Source organism: Danio aesculapii, chromosome 9 (genome assembly GCF_903798145.1).
Source record: "Danio aesculapii chromosome 9, fDanAes4.1, whole genome shotgun sequence".
Lineage (NCBI taxonomy): Eukaryota > Metazoa > Chordata > Actinopteri > Cypriniformes > Danionidae > Danio > Danio aesculapii.
The window spans coordinates 26,367,788-26,384,666 of record NC_079443.1 but is presented as its reverse complement, the minus strand read 5'-3'; the positions used below and the strand labels follow the sequence as shown (position 1 = coordinate 26,384,666).

Here is a 16,879-nt window from a genome sequence, read left to right as displayed (position 1 = left end):
ATTCCAACAACATACTTTAACATCTGTCACTCGATGACACTTGAATCCCCTGTCAGAAAAGTCTAGTGGCTGGGAATGAGCTTTTTACGGGGTCTGGTGTAAAAATGTTGTTTTCGTGTGTTTACATAGATGAATATAGCCATTGCATAAATGCAGAGTACAGTCTTATTGCTACATTATATCATTATGATAACATAATGTATGCCTTCAGTGATTTCCTGAAGATAAATGCCAAAAAAAATAACGCAACTGTAATAACTACAGCAATCGCGATCGTTTGATCTCATATGAAGCAAGAGATCATGTTGACGTGTGCAGGTGCTGTGGTGCTGTCCCGTTTCTTAGGGGTAAATTTTGAAGCCCTTCCCCTTCACACTGTTTCAAGGGCCAAGGGGAAGGTGTAGGGGTACAAAAATAGAATTGAGATTGGGCCTTAGTCATTTAGCAGATGCTTTTGTCCAAAGCTATTAACAAATAAGGAGGCATTCAGCAATTCAACAAGAATAGAATTAAGTGCTAGGGGGAGTGTTGTTTTTTTGTTGTTGTTTTAGAAGAAAGAGAGAGAAGAGTGTTTCTACAGGTGGTTTTTCAAACCCACTCACCTGTGTGAAGCACACTTCATAAATGCATCGTGTTTTTTCTATGATTTTGCACATGCACAGGTATTGGAAACTTCTAATTCAGCAGAACTTCATTTGTATATGCAATGCAACAGTTCCTGCTATCATAATACTATCATAAAATACCATTACATCCAAAAACACACGTACACACACAAAATGAACATGTTTATCCCAGCACACAGCATTGTTTTTAGATGTTTGGCAAGCACAATTCTTTTGTTTAGTATTTGTTTAAAGTTGCAGAGTGAGTGCTACAGTACTGTATTGTAAATGTAATAACTTTTTATTTTGAGTCTGACCAAACAGACCATGCGAACCAAATAAATAAGTGAACACACCATTGATAATACTGAAATGCAACAACAACAAAAAATTCTGATTCAATAGCAGATAACAATTCATCTTGTATAGTTGAAGTCAGAATTATTAGCCCCCCTTTGAATTTATTTTTCTTTTTTAAATATTTCCCAAATTATGTTTAATTGAGTAAGGAAAATTTCACAGTATGTCTGATAATATTTTTTCTTCTAGAGAAAGTCGTATTTGTTTTATTTTGGCTAGAATAAAAGCAGTTTTTAATTTTTTAAGAACTATTTTAAGGTCAAAATTATTAGCCTCTTTAAGCTATATTTTTTCTCGATTGTCTACAGAACAAACCATCATTACACAATAACTTGCCTTATTTCCCTAACCTAATTAACCTAGTTAAGCCTTTTAATGTCATTTTAAGCTGTATAGAAGTGTCTTGAAAAATATCTAGTCAAATATTATTACTGTCATCATGGCAAAGATGAAGTAAATCTGTTATTAGAGATGAGTTATTAAAACTATTATGTTTAGAAATTTTGAAAATATCTTCTCTCCGTTAAACAGAAATTGGAGAAAAAATAAACAGGGGGGCTAATAATTCTGACCTCAACCGTATACTGTATGGTAAAGACTCAAGAAAAAGACTAGTCTCTGAAGGTGAAAGTATTTACTGGTAGAAGTTGGTACAAATGAACCATATTTACAGAGGTTAAGGCAAAAAGGTGGAGTGACATGCATGAACCTGCACTGTACATGCACTTAGAAGTTCACAGAATTACAAAGGGGTAAAAATCCCGAACACTGAAAAGACATGGAAAAATAATTCCTATTTATAAAAATTAAAGTACAAAAAATGTTTAGTTACCAGCCTTTTCTCTTTATACATCAAGGAAGTAGACAAAATAGCCACATAACATTCAGCAGGTAAAGATTTGTATCCCATTGTGAGAGGATTTATCGAACACGTTAGTGATCTGATCAGCCGATGCATCATGTTCTACAAATACTGTAATATAAATATTGTGCACAATACTATTTGCCAGTTGCCAAAAAAGACAGTTCCCAATATATAAAGTGCAAAACACTGTCGTTTCAAAATCAAATCTGCATTAATTCCTATCTAGCTTGCGTATTTTGTTCACTGTTTCCTCTTAAGTGGTGGGGAATGTTGATATTACAGTAATCATGCACAACTTTAATAAAACTAAACAATAATCTTCAAATGGGTGTTTGTTTTTTTCCCTTAATGCTCCAGGACAACCTAAATATAATTTCTCAAAAGATACAGCAGTGAATTTATACGATTATTAAAAGAAAAAGGGCTTACAGTATCTCCTGTAAAACTTCCCTCAAAGACCAGAAATGACACTTTCAACCCATATTTTTCTATATCAATTGTTTTAATCAAGTTACGTTTTGGAGAAGATAAAAAGATCCCTTTTGCTAGAAATTTCAGCACAGAGATTGCGAATCGGTTTTATTTTTAATTATTTAATGTAGATGATTCTCATGGATATCACAGACTCTCTCTGAAATTATATATGGAAGTGCTATAAATGCTTTCAAAGTAAGAAGATGGATCATAACAAAGATTCTTTTTCGCCCTGTCAGTTCACATTAACATACTGCATAAAATTAAAACCAAATCAGATCAATTCCTACTGAAATACACACATCAAATATAAATGGTCTGTACATTTTGCACATTCACACACCATTATCACATTACAAACCCTTCTACAAATACAAAACTCTTATATTTAAAATATATTTAAATCGTTTAAAAAACAAAGCAACAATGTATAAAACGATTAAGTCTGAAAGTCAGTTTGATATGAACATTTTGGCAACTGTCAAATAATGTCCAGTGAGATACCAGCTTCAGATGTTTTTGGTCTGTTTTTATGGCTGAATCTATGAGGAGCAGAAGCTTTGGGCATCAGACTTTATGTTAGAAAATATGCACAAATAAAACAAAGTAAAAAAAGTCACACAAACTACATACAAAAAGTGCAAACATTTGCTCTTATTCTCTCACTTTCAGTCACACTTACACAGATGAAAAGCTGTATGTTGCTTCTGCTGTACACTATGGAAGCATGTTTATGCAACACAATACAATTTATTTTTAAGTGAATTTCTAAGATTGTGATTATAGACCACAATTCAGTTTTCTCACCAATACACCAGAACTAACTCACAATTCTGAGGGGAAAATTTTTTTGTTTGCAATAATTAAAAGTTTTGCAGTTTTCCAAACCACAACATAATATATATATATATATATATATATATATATATATATATATATATATATATATATATATATATATATATATATATATATCAATTTATACGTTTTTAAACTTTCTTATGAGTTAATATCTGAATCAATATCTTTCTATGAGTCATAAATTCACAATTTGAACAAATCATAATTGTGATATAAACTCCGAAAGTTCAATTTGTTCACTCAAAGTTTAGAAAAAAGGACAGATTTCAGTTTATAACTCAATTCTGGGTTAACATTATGTAATTCTGTGACTTTGATTTCTCTAAATTGCACCTTAATGTTTTTATTTTTATGAGTTTATAACATTTCTTGAAATTCTGATTTAAAAAAGGAAATTCTGTTATCTAAATTAACAGAAAAAAGGACAGAGTAAACTCAGAATTGTAAAGATATCTGAATTAAGATAGAAAGTCAGAACTGCAAACTTTTCAAAATCAGAATTTAGTTTATATTGCGATTTTTTTCATCACAATTTCAACATTATTGCACAACTATTGTGAGAAATATGGTTTGTTACAATTCTGAGTTTAAAACTCTGATTTAGCACTAAATTCTGATAAAAATAGCAAAAAAAATAGTAAGATATAATTTCTCAAATCTCAGAATGAAATTTTAGTTTGCTGTATATCCCAAATTTGAGTTTAGATTTTGCAATTCCACCCAGACTTCACTACTCACAATTGATATAACCTCACAATCTTTACTTTTCCTCTGAGCTGAGATAAAAATGCAAAGATTTTAATTCTGAGGGGAAAAAAATTACTGAGACGAAAAACTTTGTGAAATTGTGAAAAAAAAAAAAAACTAAATAGTGAGATAAAATGTCAGTTATCTTATAAATAATAAACAATCTTCCATAGTACACACACTGCGACATACCTTTTAGTAATCTGACGGACAGGCAAGCAGAGCAGAGACTGTATGAAACAATAATGAGGCCACACTTCCCCTGAGACAAAACATCAACGCCTCCCAAAAAAACAAGTTCAAAAGTGGTTAAAAACTAAAGTCACATATTGTAAGACTCTGGGAGCACACGTGTTTTAAATCTAGATCACTAAAGGCCCAAATGCAAATATCAAATAAACCTACTGAGATATTTATATAATACAACCATCAGGAATTGTGCACATTTGTGTACATCTTTCGACTAGCTATTTAATAAATATACATATATGTATTAAATAAGGAATTTCATATCTCAAGCTAGTTTTGAGCTAATTTTGCATATACGTCTATGGCCAGAGTGATCAGAGAACAGTACAGAAGAATAAGCCAGAAAACCATGAGCATACCTGCATCTGAGGACTGGCTGTTTTAAATGGAAAGTCCAGGGAGTTTCTTTGCTGGTCCATCTACAGGGATTAGTGTGTGTTTGTGATTGTGTCAGTGTGTGTGATGCTCATGTGAAGAGTGTCTGGTTGATGGACGTCTCATCCAGTAAAGCTTGGACAGTGATGCCAACTTTGATCAGTCCCTTCTCCTCCAGGATATGATGTGGCAGACATAACTTATCCTGAAGAGAGATATTCACAATAAGGTCAAATCATAGTAAAGGGGGTAAGGTCACTTAAAACATTTAGAAGGAAATTCTGATATTTTCAGGAGAAAAAAAAAGGAATACTTTTCATACGTCCAAAAATGAAAGTTTACTCGCCATTTGCTCCAAACTTTAAGGAGTTTTTGTTTTTGAACAAGATATTCCGAAGAATGTTGCAAACTAGTAGCAAAGACTATAGAATACACAAGACGTGCCACTTGCATAGTTTTGAATGGGGAAAAGTGTAACAGTCAATATGGCGAATGAAGCCCCGCCTTCTATTACAAGAACCAATCAGCGATCGCTATAGACTGACATTTCTCCAGGGGAGGGGCTTGGACCAGATGTGAATTTCTGCAGATTTTGTGCGACTCAAACGAAACTACAGAGACAGTTGTTGCTTAATGCAATTGTTGTTTCACAATATGAAATTTAATCGTAAGATCGGCAAGCAGTTTTGGAATATTTGATGTTTTCCCATTCAAACAGAATGCCCAAGCATACTGCCTGAGAGGCGTTTCAAAGATGGCCGCCTAGTGAAATGACTTGCCTTAAAATGACTTTGCTAGTAGCCACTGATCCATTGGAATCAAAATACTATGAATGTCAATGGCTAAATTGTTTTTCAGCATTTTTTAAATTATCTTCTTTGTGTTTAACAGACGGAATTTTTTTTTTTTAAATAAGTGGAGGATGAATTATTGATAACAGTTCATATTTCTAGTTGAATACATTAAGATTTCAAATGAGATTATTAAAGTCATGGAATTCTTGATAGTATCTTTTTTAATGTATAAGTTCACTTCATAAGTTTTCTAAATATTGTTTAATATTAATCACAAATAACTCAAATAATTTCAAACAAGCTCAGTAGTTGTAATGTATGGGAACCCTCATGAGAAATAAAATTTGATTTGGCCTGCCATCCCGTTTGATAGGAGAGGGAGAATTTGGGGGAAAGTTGGGGTTAATGCCTTTTAATATATTATACACATTGTCATTGCTAATTTAACATAACCTTCCATGTGTTAGTTTTATTTTTAAGCTACAAAAAATAAATTAAATGCTTCAATTAACTGTTGTAAATGAATCCAATTAAAAAAAAAAAAATTAAAAATGAACATACTGTTGTTCAGTGGATAGACCACAATTCAGAAGTCCTCAGTAAGCAAATCAAGGCAAAGGCAGGTGCAGCTTGAACTTAACTTCAATGGAATTCTTGTTTTTATTATAATAGGTTTGTTATAAAATTCAAACATACACACACACACACACACACACACACACACACACACACATATACATATACATATACATATATATATATATATATATATATATATATATATATATATATATATATATATATATATATATATATATTGCATTAGTTAATATGATTAAAGTAATGTTTTCTATTTATTTTGTAGTGAGTGAGGAAATCACCATGGCAATATTGTAATACAGTTTGCTATATTTACCTTCAGCCAACGGCCCTCAATCATGTTTGGTTTTTGGCCCTTCATAAGAAAAGTTTGGGCACCCGTGTTCTAAATACTGAGTTAATGAAACTAACAAAGACTCACCTTGTTTATCAGACCCAATGTGATAGAGATATTCAAACAACCAAAATATATCCATCTCAAATATAAAACACACACACACATATACTCCAGTTTAAAAGTTTGGGATCAATAAACATTTTAATTCTTTTAACTCAAATTTTAATTCTTTAAAAAAAGAATTCTCCTATGCTCGCCAAGAATTCTATTATTTGATTAAAAATACAGCAAAGACTATAATAGTACAGCTTTATTACACGTTAAAACATATGTTTGCCTATTGAAATATGAAATAAAATGTTATTTATGTCTGTGCTGGCAGCATCAGTATTCCAGTCTTCGGTGCAAGATACCTGATTTGGCATATAAGAAATATTTCTTAAAATTATCAATGTTGAAAACAGCTAGATGACTTTGTGGGAACTATTAAACATTTTTTTCTGGATTTGTTTTTTTCAATAGAAATTTAAAAAGAACAGCAATTTATCCAAACATGGAGAACACTGCAAAAGACTCTGTCACTTTTGATCATACGGATGAATAAAATAATTCATTTCTTAAAAACAACTTCTGAACAGTATCTTTCAAGCAGACACAGACACAAAATAACATTTAAAAAAATGTAACTAAAATATAGAACTAAAATATAAAAAAAAATGATTTAAAGAAACAAAACTGTGTAGATGAGAAAAACAACCCAGACTGTACATTTATTTACTTTTCATTTACAGGATCATGAAACCACGAAAGCCTTACAAAGTCCATTAGCAGCAGCAACAGAGGCAAAACTGCAGATAATTAACACAGAGGAGTCAAAAAGTCTCAAGAGCCAGACAAACAGAAGCAGCAGAGCTGTCAGAAAAAACCCATACAGTCAAACTGAAGCCTTAAAGCATTACAAACACTTTAGATTTCATTATACCAAACAAAATGTCCAGAACCGTCAATATTGCCTTTTCATTTTTGTCAACCCGTATGATGAAAGCAGTACCAATTATAACTGCTGTAATTACGCAGATAAGGTTCAAAGTGTTTTGTATTTTAAGGAAATGATGTCAAGAGACCTCGCCAAGTGACATCACTGTCTGCTCATTTACTAATGACTCCTTTTAACTGTGATGAGATGAACAAGGTCATTCTATTAGATGAGATAAACATCAGAAGCTAATACAGAATCAGACCTTCACAGCAGTTAATTACAAGCACTGCACTGATTACTCAATTATTAAACTGTGTTAATCTGATATTTCAAGATTTAAAAAGCTCATCAGCCTCTATTACGGATCACTGAGAGAATACATGAATAAAATCTTGTTCTCCAGAGCCCATTATTCCTATTGTTCAATTTGATTAGTCACTTATCTGTGGAATAATGCTCGTTACTTTGATTCAAATAGATTTGGTTAACTTTTTAAGCAGTTTAATAAACTGAACAAACAATGATTCATTAATCCTTTTATTAATAGAGAAAGAAATCTATAGATGCTGTTTTTATTCTGAATAAAATAACACTCAATTTACAATACTTTGCAGGATACATCATAATTCTCAATAACACATCAACTTCAATTCTGCTCTTAAAAAACAACAACACAAGCTCAATGAGGAAATGTGCCCTGGTGTACATTTTTGAGAACAGAGAAATATGTGCTGGTAAGTACTTGGCTGCATTTTACACTCACCGGCCACTTTATTAGGTACACTTTACTAGTGCCGGGTTGGACCGCTTTTGCCTTCAGAACTGCCTTAATTCTTCGTGGCATAGATTCAACAAGGTACTGGAAATATTCCTCAGAGATTTTGGTCCATGTTGACATGATAGCATCATGCAGTAGCTGCAAATTTCTCGACTGCACATCCATAATGTGAATCTCCCGTTCCACCACATCCCATTCTCTATTGGATTGAGCTCTGGTGACTGTGGTGGCCATTTAAGTACAGTGAACTCATTGTCATGTTCAAGAAACCAGCCTGAGATGATTTGCGCTTTATGGACATGGTGCGTTATTGTGCTGGAAGTAGCCAGTGGTCTGTGGTCATAAAGGGATGGACTTGGTCAGCAACAATACTCAGTTAGGTTGTGGCGTTGACATGATGCTCAATTGGTACCAGCCTGAACCATTGATACAAGGCAGGATGGATCCATGCTTTCATGTTGTTGATGCCAAATTTTGACCCTATCTGAATGTCTCAGCAGAAATCAAGACTCATCAGACCTGGCAATGTTTTTCCAATCTTCCATTGCTCAATTTTGATGAGCCTGTGCAAATAGTAGCCTCAGTTTCTTGTTCTTAGCTGACAGAAGTGGCACCCAGTGTGGTTTTCTGCTGCTGTAGCCCATCCGCCTCAAGGTTTGACATTATGTGTGTTCAGAGATGCTCTTCTGCAGTCGAGTGGTTATTTGAGATACTGTTGCCTTTCTATCAGCTCAAACCAGTCTGGCCAGCCTCTTCTGACCTCTGGCATCAACAAAGCATTTGCGCCAACAGAACTGCCGCTCACTGGATATTTTTTCTTTTTCAGATCATTCTTTATAAACCCTAGAGATGGTTGTGCGTGAAAATCTCAGTAGATCAGTAGTTTCTGAAATACTCAGACCAGCCTGTCTGGCACCAACAACCATGCCACGTTCAAAGTCACTTGAATCACATTTCTTCCCCATTCTGATGCTCGGTTTGAACTGCAGCTGATCATCTTGACCATGTCTATATGCCTAATTGCACTGAGTTGCTGCGATGTAATTGGCTGATTAGAAATTTGCGTTAACAAGAAAATGTACCTAATAAAGTAGTCGGTGAGTGTATGTATGGAACTAACGATATGGGGGCATAACGCCGGCTGCTTATTTACCTATGGACGGGTTTTCTGACATGACTGGTTTGTTCGGTAGCTCACTGTGAATAGCATCAGACTTGGGAGGCAGAGTGGGACTGGGGTTCGAGTCCAGCGAAGGACGGATCCATCAGTTGATATCAAGATCATATATTATGCATGACAACAAGCTGACCAGCTTCTCTCACAGACGCGCATGAGAAGGACTTTAATATTCGCAGTGTATGTATACCAATATACATTCTTCAATACCAATATACATTTACAAGAAATGACACAAATAAGCAAACATGCCCCAGTAACATATTTAGATTACAAAAATTACACCCTCTAGTGGATTTTTGAAAACAAAAACAACAACAGGTTGTAGTCCAGGGTACATATTTGCCAGTTCTCAAAAATGTAATCCTGGGCATATATTTCCAATGAGTCTGGGTTAATAAAAAGAACAAAATCACTGTTGACCAAAAGTTTCAGCTTTTTACATCCAACAGATTAATTAGCCCTTATGCTAATGATTAATCTTTTTAATCATTGATTTAATCTCACCATATAAGACACCTGTGCAAAGCAGAGCCATCGTTTTGCTTTAATGACATCTGGACATCAACTTATTTTATCATCTGTAAAACGGTTTCTTGTCTGAAAATGTGCGCTTGATTCCTGTAGATATATTGCTGTTCACTGCCATGTTTTCATTATTTGAATTCTGTCATGCAGATGCTCATAAATATACGGCTTATACTGTTAATATGTGTCTTTTTCAAGAGGATCAACAAAATGTTCAAGATTGTGTTTGCTGCAACATTTTTTACAAACATGAAAGTGAGAGATTTTTTCATTCCTTACTAAAGTGTTCTGTGCACCTCCTGCATAAATGCTTGTAAAAGGTCTATTTGAAGATAATTTTCATAGCATTTTTTAAGGATTAATAAATGCTATTCATCCAACCAATACATAATGCATCTTCAAACATGATAACATCACAAATCTGTTCCTACAAACATGTTGTTTTTTTTCCAAAAGTGCCCTTGTTATGCTTTTTGGACAATATCTTTCATAGTGTGTGTGTGTGTGTGTGTGTGTGTGTGTGTGTGTGTGTGTGTGTGTGTGTGTGTGTGTGTGTGTGTGTGTGTGTGAGAGAGAGAGAGAAATATCTGTTTGCAGATGTAAAAGGTCTGTAAAGTTTTAGTAAAGTGCATGATTCATAGTTTATCTCCCAAACTAAAGAACTGAGCCATCAGTATTCCAGTCTCACTTATTTTCTGTGCTTTGAAAGCAAATCCACTTTGCCTGCACTTCCAAAAAATAAGGACACCCTACACCAATGTTCATATCACTACAGCTGTGTCTGAAGACCACTCCCTATCCACTATATAGTGTTCTATATTATGTGTCCACTATTTTAATGCTATCTGAATTCTTCATTCCCTACATTTATTCTCTATATTCCACTCTGATTTGAAGCACTATTTTCCAAAATCCCAATGTGAGGCGGTGGAAGGAAAAAAAAAGAAAGAAGAAGAAATGTGGATAACGTGGTTACTGGAGGTGGCAAATTTCATTTAGTTCATAAGACAGGATTTAAGACAGAAGCAAATTTAAGCCAGGAATGCAACAGTTCCACGAGAGTATTGTAAACTCAGCTAAAATAATACATTCATTCACATGTAGGATAATTTATATATGTGTGTGTATGTATATGTATATATATATATATATATATATATATATATATATATATATATATATATATATATATATTGGATTTTTATAATTAATTCATATATTATATTTACATTCTTTATATGATCAGGTAATGCAAAAGTAGTGTTTTTATTTTAAAATATAATTAAAAAGTAAATAACAAGCATAATGAGCAGGTGTTTTGTTCTCACTGTCATCAAATACTACAATAAATGTGACATGAACAGTGGCAAAAAGGAAAATTGCAGGATGCTATGTGTAATATTCTTTGACAGACTCCCTTTTTTGCTGATACAGTTCACTCAAATGCTATACATTTTTTATAGGGATTTCTGAATGTGCAGACAAATAAGCCATTGCGGGCACAGCTTGTGTTAACAAGTGCTGAGGAAGCCTTCAGACCAGAAACTCACAATGCGTTCCAAACAGGATATGTCACCCTCCACTTCGGAGTGAAATCTATCATGGCGGCCATACTGAAATGTTCTTCTAAACCGAAGTGCTCAAAACTGGCCTCTTTGAAGGGCCCTTCAGAACAACTTTTGAACACTTTGGACCACCATAAGCCACCATGAGCCTTTATGGAGGGAAGTTGTTTGGTGTTGAACAGTACATTCCATTTGAAAGAACTCATCCTTATATCAACCCTAATCCCTTGGAAGCTGTTACTTACAGATATGGGCATAGGGATGAGCACTTCCGAAATTAATGCTCTGTCGGATAACAGGTATTTAGTTTCCTGTAAGAAGTTGACCAATCACAGATTGGGCCATCTGACCAATTAGAGCAAAGTAAATTCACAGAAAGGAGTAGTTTAGCGAAACCAGATCCTTGAACCTGTTCAGACACTGTGAAAATGTGAAACAAGTGTTTTTTTTTCTTATTGGATGGATGTAAACCTACTGTATACCAAAACAAAATTGGAAATGTTTACAATAGCATAATAGAGGCACTTTAAAAGTCCTCCGACTGACAAAAACACATTATTTCCCCATAACAGCCAATGCCCATTTTAATACAAACTATACAGGGACAGTTAACCCAAAAATGAAAATCTACTAACAATTTACTCTCCCTCAAGTGGTTCCAAACCTTTATGAGTTTCTTTATTCTGTAACTACGAATGAAGATATTTTGAAGAAGGTTAAAAACCTGTAATCATTGTCTGCCATAGTAGAAAAAACAATTACCTTCTAACATTTTTCAAAATATCTTCTTTTGTGTTTAACAAAAGAAAAAAGCTCATAAAGTTTTGAAACAATTAAAGGGTGAATAAATGATCATTTTTGGGTGAACTATCCCTTTTAAAGTGGCCATTCAGTGTGCTTTCTAAGACCAATATATTTACACTGTGTGTATTTCGTGTATGTTATTTAAACTCGCTCCAGCTGTAGGCCACAAACAGCATCACCAGACAGAAAACGTGCAGCAGACTCGAGCCAATGAGATCCCATATTTGCCAGGAAGGGGGTGGAGTCTGGGTGGATTCGGGGATAAGTTTCTTGACCTCTGTCTCTTTCTCCCTGCCACCCTCCACCTTTCCTTCCTTGTGCCTTGTTCCTGTGCTCTCCACCATGAGCAAGGCCGCGACCACAGCCCAGAGTGGACGCAGGTTACACTGCAGAACGTCATAAGCCGAGCAGAGAGAGGACTGAGAGAGAGTCAAAACAAAGGGAATGACAGAGAAGCAGGAGGAAAAAACAGAGTAATAGTGAAGTGTGGATGAAGGAATAAACAAAGAGAGAATAAAATAAGAAGTGAAATGAGAAAAGGCGAGATCATCCGTCCAGCACCAGAGAAAGATAAGGAAGATGATTAGACAGTGAGAAAGGTCAAGGGTAAAGTGCTTTGTGCTCAATAAAGGCAAAAGATTATTGGTTCTTTTCAGTAAATGGTGCCATTTGTTTTATAAAAGTGTTCTCCAGTGACTTTATAAATAATGATAGTAGCAACATAATAAGGTAAATTACATGCTATGAATTATATCTGTGTAATATGTACTGAAATATGCAGTTATTTATTCTTATTATCATCCTTAAGTTTAATAATATATATTTTTTACAATTCCATTGTTGAATGCAATGAAATGCGTTCCATTTTTTAAATAAATATTCTTAAAGGTGCAGTATGTAAGTTTGACACCCAGTGGTTGAACTAGGTATTACATTCTTGGATCAAAACACATGGAAGCGCAGGTTGCCAGATTGACAAACAACAGGACGACGATCGAGCCTAAAGGCTGATTTAAATAATGTCCTAAATAAAAGCAACGGCACACGCAGGAAGAAATATTCATATCAAAATGAGTTTTTGTCCTAACCACTTCGAATTGATATATTATAAACGGCTTCTTTTTCTTGCAGCTGAACAACAGAAAACGGACTATGATTACTTCAGGTGCACCCCGAGTGCTTTATATTCAGTGTTAAATGCTAACAATGTGAGTTTGAATGCCATTTTGCATGCCATTTAATGACATAATACTGAAAGCAATGGCAGATAGTTCACCTCAGATCTTGAAAATAAAATAAACCATTTGAAATTGAACTTTAGAACTGTGACTCACTGCAAATCAACACAAATCAGTGATTTAGAATGTACATTTAATACATATTAAACCTCTTTAACATTATTAATTAGATTATAAACCTTACCTTTTCATGAGTGAGTGCATATTCTGTGCTTCTGAATGGCTGTATTTAAATTTCTTTCATGTTTCCACTGGTGCAAACAGCTAAATTGCTTATCACTGCAAATCTCGTCACATAGCATGTTGTTAGGACACACGTTACAATTTAACCTGCTCACCTATTGTTTATGTTTGTAATATTTATATTATTTGCTAATTAATAACCACTTCATGTGGAACTCTGAATCTGCATCTTATTTTGGAGTCCGCTGTCCACCGGAGGTCGCATTTCGATCACGGACGCATGCTTTGAGAGCCATTCTGAATGAATGAATGAAATATGCGGTTTTCCACCAAGGTAACCCGGTGTGCTAAAATATAATTGGCTAATAACTGGTATTGGGTGGGTTAAAAGCACCAAAACAAATGTTCCAGCACAGAACACATTTTCAAAGCAGAATAGTTTACTTCAGCATTGTTTTTCAAATAAACAAGAATGTTCACTTAGCAAGTTTCTGAAACATCTGCAAACATATTATGGTATTTTTATGCTTTAGAAGAGTCAGAAACTTACATACAGCACCTTTAATGCAAATGTCTAAATTATGTATTAGAACAGCGATCTTCTGCAATATGATAAATGTATTTAATTTCACTTTTATTCTATGTAACGCATCCATGCTGAATACAAGTTTGATTTCGTTCCAAATATCAGCCAAAAAATCCAAATATCAAATTCTCTGACTATTATTTATTTCTAAATAGATATGATACTATCAGCATTTGACTTGAGCATATAAACAATAAAATGAAGCTGAAAAATAGTCTAACCATAAATATAAGTGTTAGGAAAAGTAAAACATATATATGGTACAGAAAAATTTCTTTTTAATGATTAGAAACTAAAATGTAAGGTGACAAACAAAAAAACCTGATTTCTAATCTGAATATGGTGGGTATCTTTTAAGATGAAGTGGGAAAAAATCCATACATTTTTAGGTACAAATTGCACCATTTCCCGAGAATGACCTTCCTACTACTTTCTGAAAGTTTTTGGCTGAACATTCAGTGTTCACTCACTGTCTCTCTTTCAGAAGGCAGCTGTATCTGGCATGATGTGAGCCAGGCCTGATGCTGTTAGCAGGTGCACAGGTGATGTGGCATGGTAGTTAGCAGAGCGTGTGCAGTAGTAAGCGAACGCCAGGCACAAGTCAAGATACAGCACTGAAACTGCAAAAGCCAGTAAGAGCAGAGCAGGCCAAGCTGGACAACAGCATAATTCAACAACCAGACTGAGTTACAGGCTAATTAAAGCAGTGATGATACTAACAAACAAGACTTAGCCCTAAACACACTAACAGAACAAACTAGCCTGTTAAACATCAGCTAAATAAAACACAATGACACAGCGACAAAGGCAACTGCCATGCAGACTTGTTGTAGCTATTGCTACTACTGTAAATGAACAATCCACGACACCCTCAAGCTTCCCTTAAAACACACTAATCAGAACAGCCTGAATGGCTTGGACCAAACTCAAACCATAATAAAGACAATTTCTACCAAAAAGGCTTTTCATTTTTGGTGGATTGGATGGCACAACCACTAGAAATGTGTGCATTGTTTAATCAAGGGTATAATGTGCATTTATATAGCGTTTTATGTATAACACAGACCAAAATTGACCAACAAATATTACTGGGCTTGTGCACACACAAGCTGAGACACATCACTTCAACAACAAACCTTCTGTCTATGGCTAAAGGATATAATTTTACATAAATCATCCCACTGATTGGTTGAAATAATGGTTTTTATGAAGGGTTTACACAGACATGCTTTCTGTCCAGTCTCATGAATGAGGTCTATTGTGAGTTTTATCTATTCTCACAGCACAAGGAAACAATCATTTACCAGAGAGCAGGTCAGAGCCATTAACAGGATGGAATGGAGCCCTGCAAACAGATGAAGCCTAAAGCCATGATGGTGATGATATTAAAGCCCAAACTATACTTTGTTTTGCAAATGCAGTCAAATGCACAGCCTTTTATGTATATCTTATTTTCGAAACATTTCAACAAGATTCATCCTCAACCAGTGTGTGCGATTAGAAAAGTTATGAGCAATAAAATGTCTTTAAAAGTAGAGTTTGGATATCTTTTAATCCATTATCATGGATATATGTTTTTTTTTTTTTTTTTTGCTGTATTATATACAGTTGAAACCAGAAGTTTACATACACTGTATAAAAAGGCACATAACCATTTAAAAAAGTCAGATGTTAATGTGACTAAACGTTTTCTTTTTTAAGTAAGTTGGAATTATCAAATTTGTTTCTGTTGTGCTTAATAGCAGAATAATGAGAGAGATGTTTTTTGAGAAATTGTTATAACTTTTCTTGAAAGTCAAGTTTACATACAATAAGATGATTATGCCTCTGAAAAAGAACAGATGATGGTGTCAAGGTTTTGAGGTATTCAAGGAAAGTCAAGGTGAGTCAAGGTATTTAAGGAAAACTCAAACACACTGCTTCCTTGTGTGACAACATGGGAAAATCAACAAGCCAGAATCAACAAAAAGCCAGATTACAATTTGCAAAATTACACTGAGAAAAAGACATTTTTGGAGACATGTCCTGTGGTTTGGCCATAATGACCAGTGTTACACTTGGAGGACAATGGGGGAAGCTAACAAGCTTTGGAACACCATCCCAACTTTCAAGTATGGGGGTAGTGGCAGCATGTTGTGTGTTTTGCTGCAGGAGGGACTGGTCCATTTCACAGCATAGATGGCATCATGAAGAAAGAACATTATGAAGAAATACTGAAGCAACATCTCAAGACATCAGCCAGGAAAATAAAACTTGGCCACAAATGGGTCTTCCAAACAGACCATGACCCCAAGCATACTGCCAAATTAGTTAAAATGTGCTTTAAGGACAACAGAGTGAATGTTTTGGAGTGGACATCATAAAGCCCTGATCTTAATTCTAAAGACAATTTATGGGCGGAGTTGAAAATGCTTGTGTGAGCAAGCCTACAAATCTGACTCAGTTACACCAATTCTGTCAGGAGGAATGAGCCAAAATTCCTGCAAACTATTGTGAGAAGCTTGTGGAAGGATACCCAAAACATTTGACCAATGTTATACAGTTTAAAAGCAAAGCTAAAAAAATAACAAGGAAATGTTTGTAAACTTTTGACTGTCTAGAAATTAATAAAAAATTCTCCAAAAAAATTCTCTCGTTATTCTGGCATTTAGCAAATGTAAATAACTTAGGTAATCCTAATGGACCTAAAATAGTAAATGTTTAGTATGATTTACCACCAGACATTTTAAAAAAAAAATGATTATGTTCCTCTTTTTAGAGTGAATGTAAACTTC

The 16,879-nt window shown here is 34.4% G+C and overlaps 1 protein-coding gene across 4 annotated transcripts in view; it reads right to left on the bottom strand.

Annotated features, from left to right (window-relative positions):
- Positions 1 to 3,298: 3,298 nt before the first annotated feature.
- Positions 3,299 to 16,879, bottom strand: part of lrch1 (leucine-rich repeats and calponin homology (CH) domain containing 1) — an 81,380-nt gene continuing 67,799 nt past the window's right edge. For 2 of the 4 annotated variants that reach the window (XM_056465316.1, XM_056465317.1), the window contains one exon: positions 3,299 to 4,741. In XM_056465316.1, the coding sequence (XP_056321291.1) occupies positions 4,628 to 4,741 (114 nt within the window). In that variant the 3' untranslated portion in view covers positions 3,299 to 4,627. Of the gene's footprint in view, positions 4,742 to 12,096; positions 12,518 to 16,879 lie in introns of those variants that run through there. The other 2 variants (XM_056465315.1, XM_056465313.1) reach the window with 2 other exon arrangements.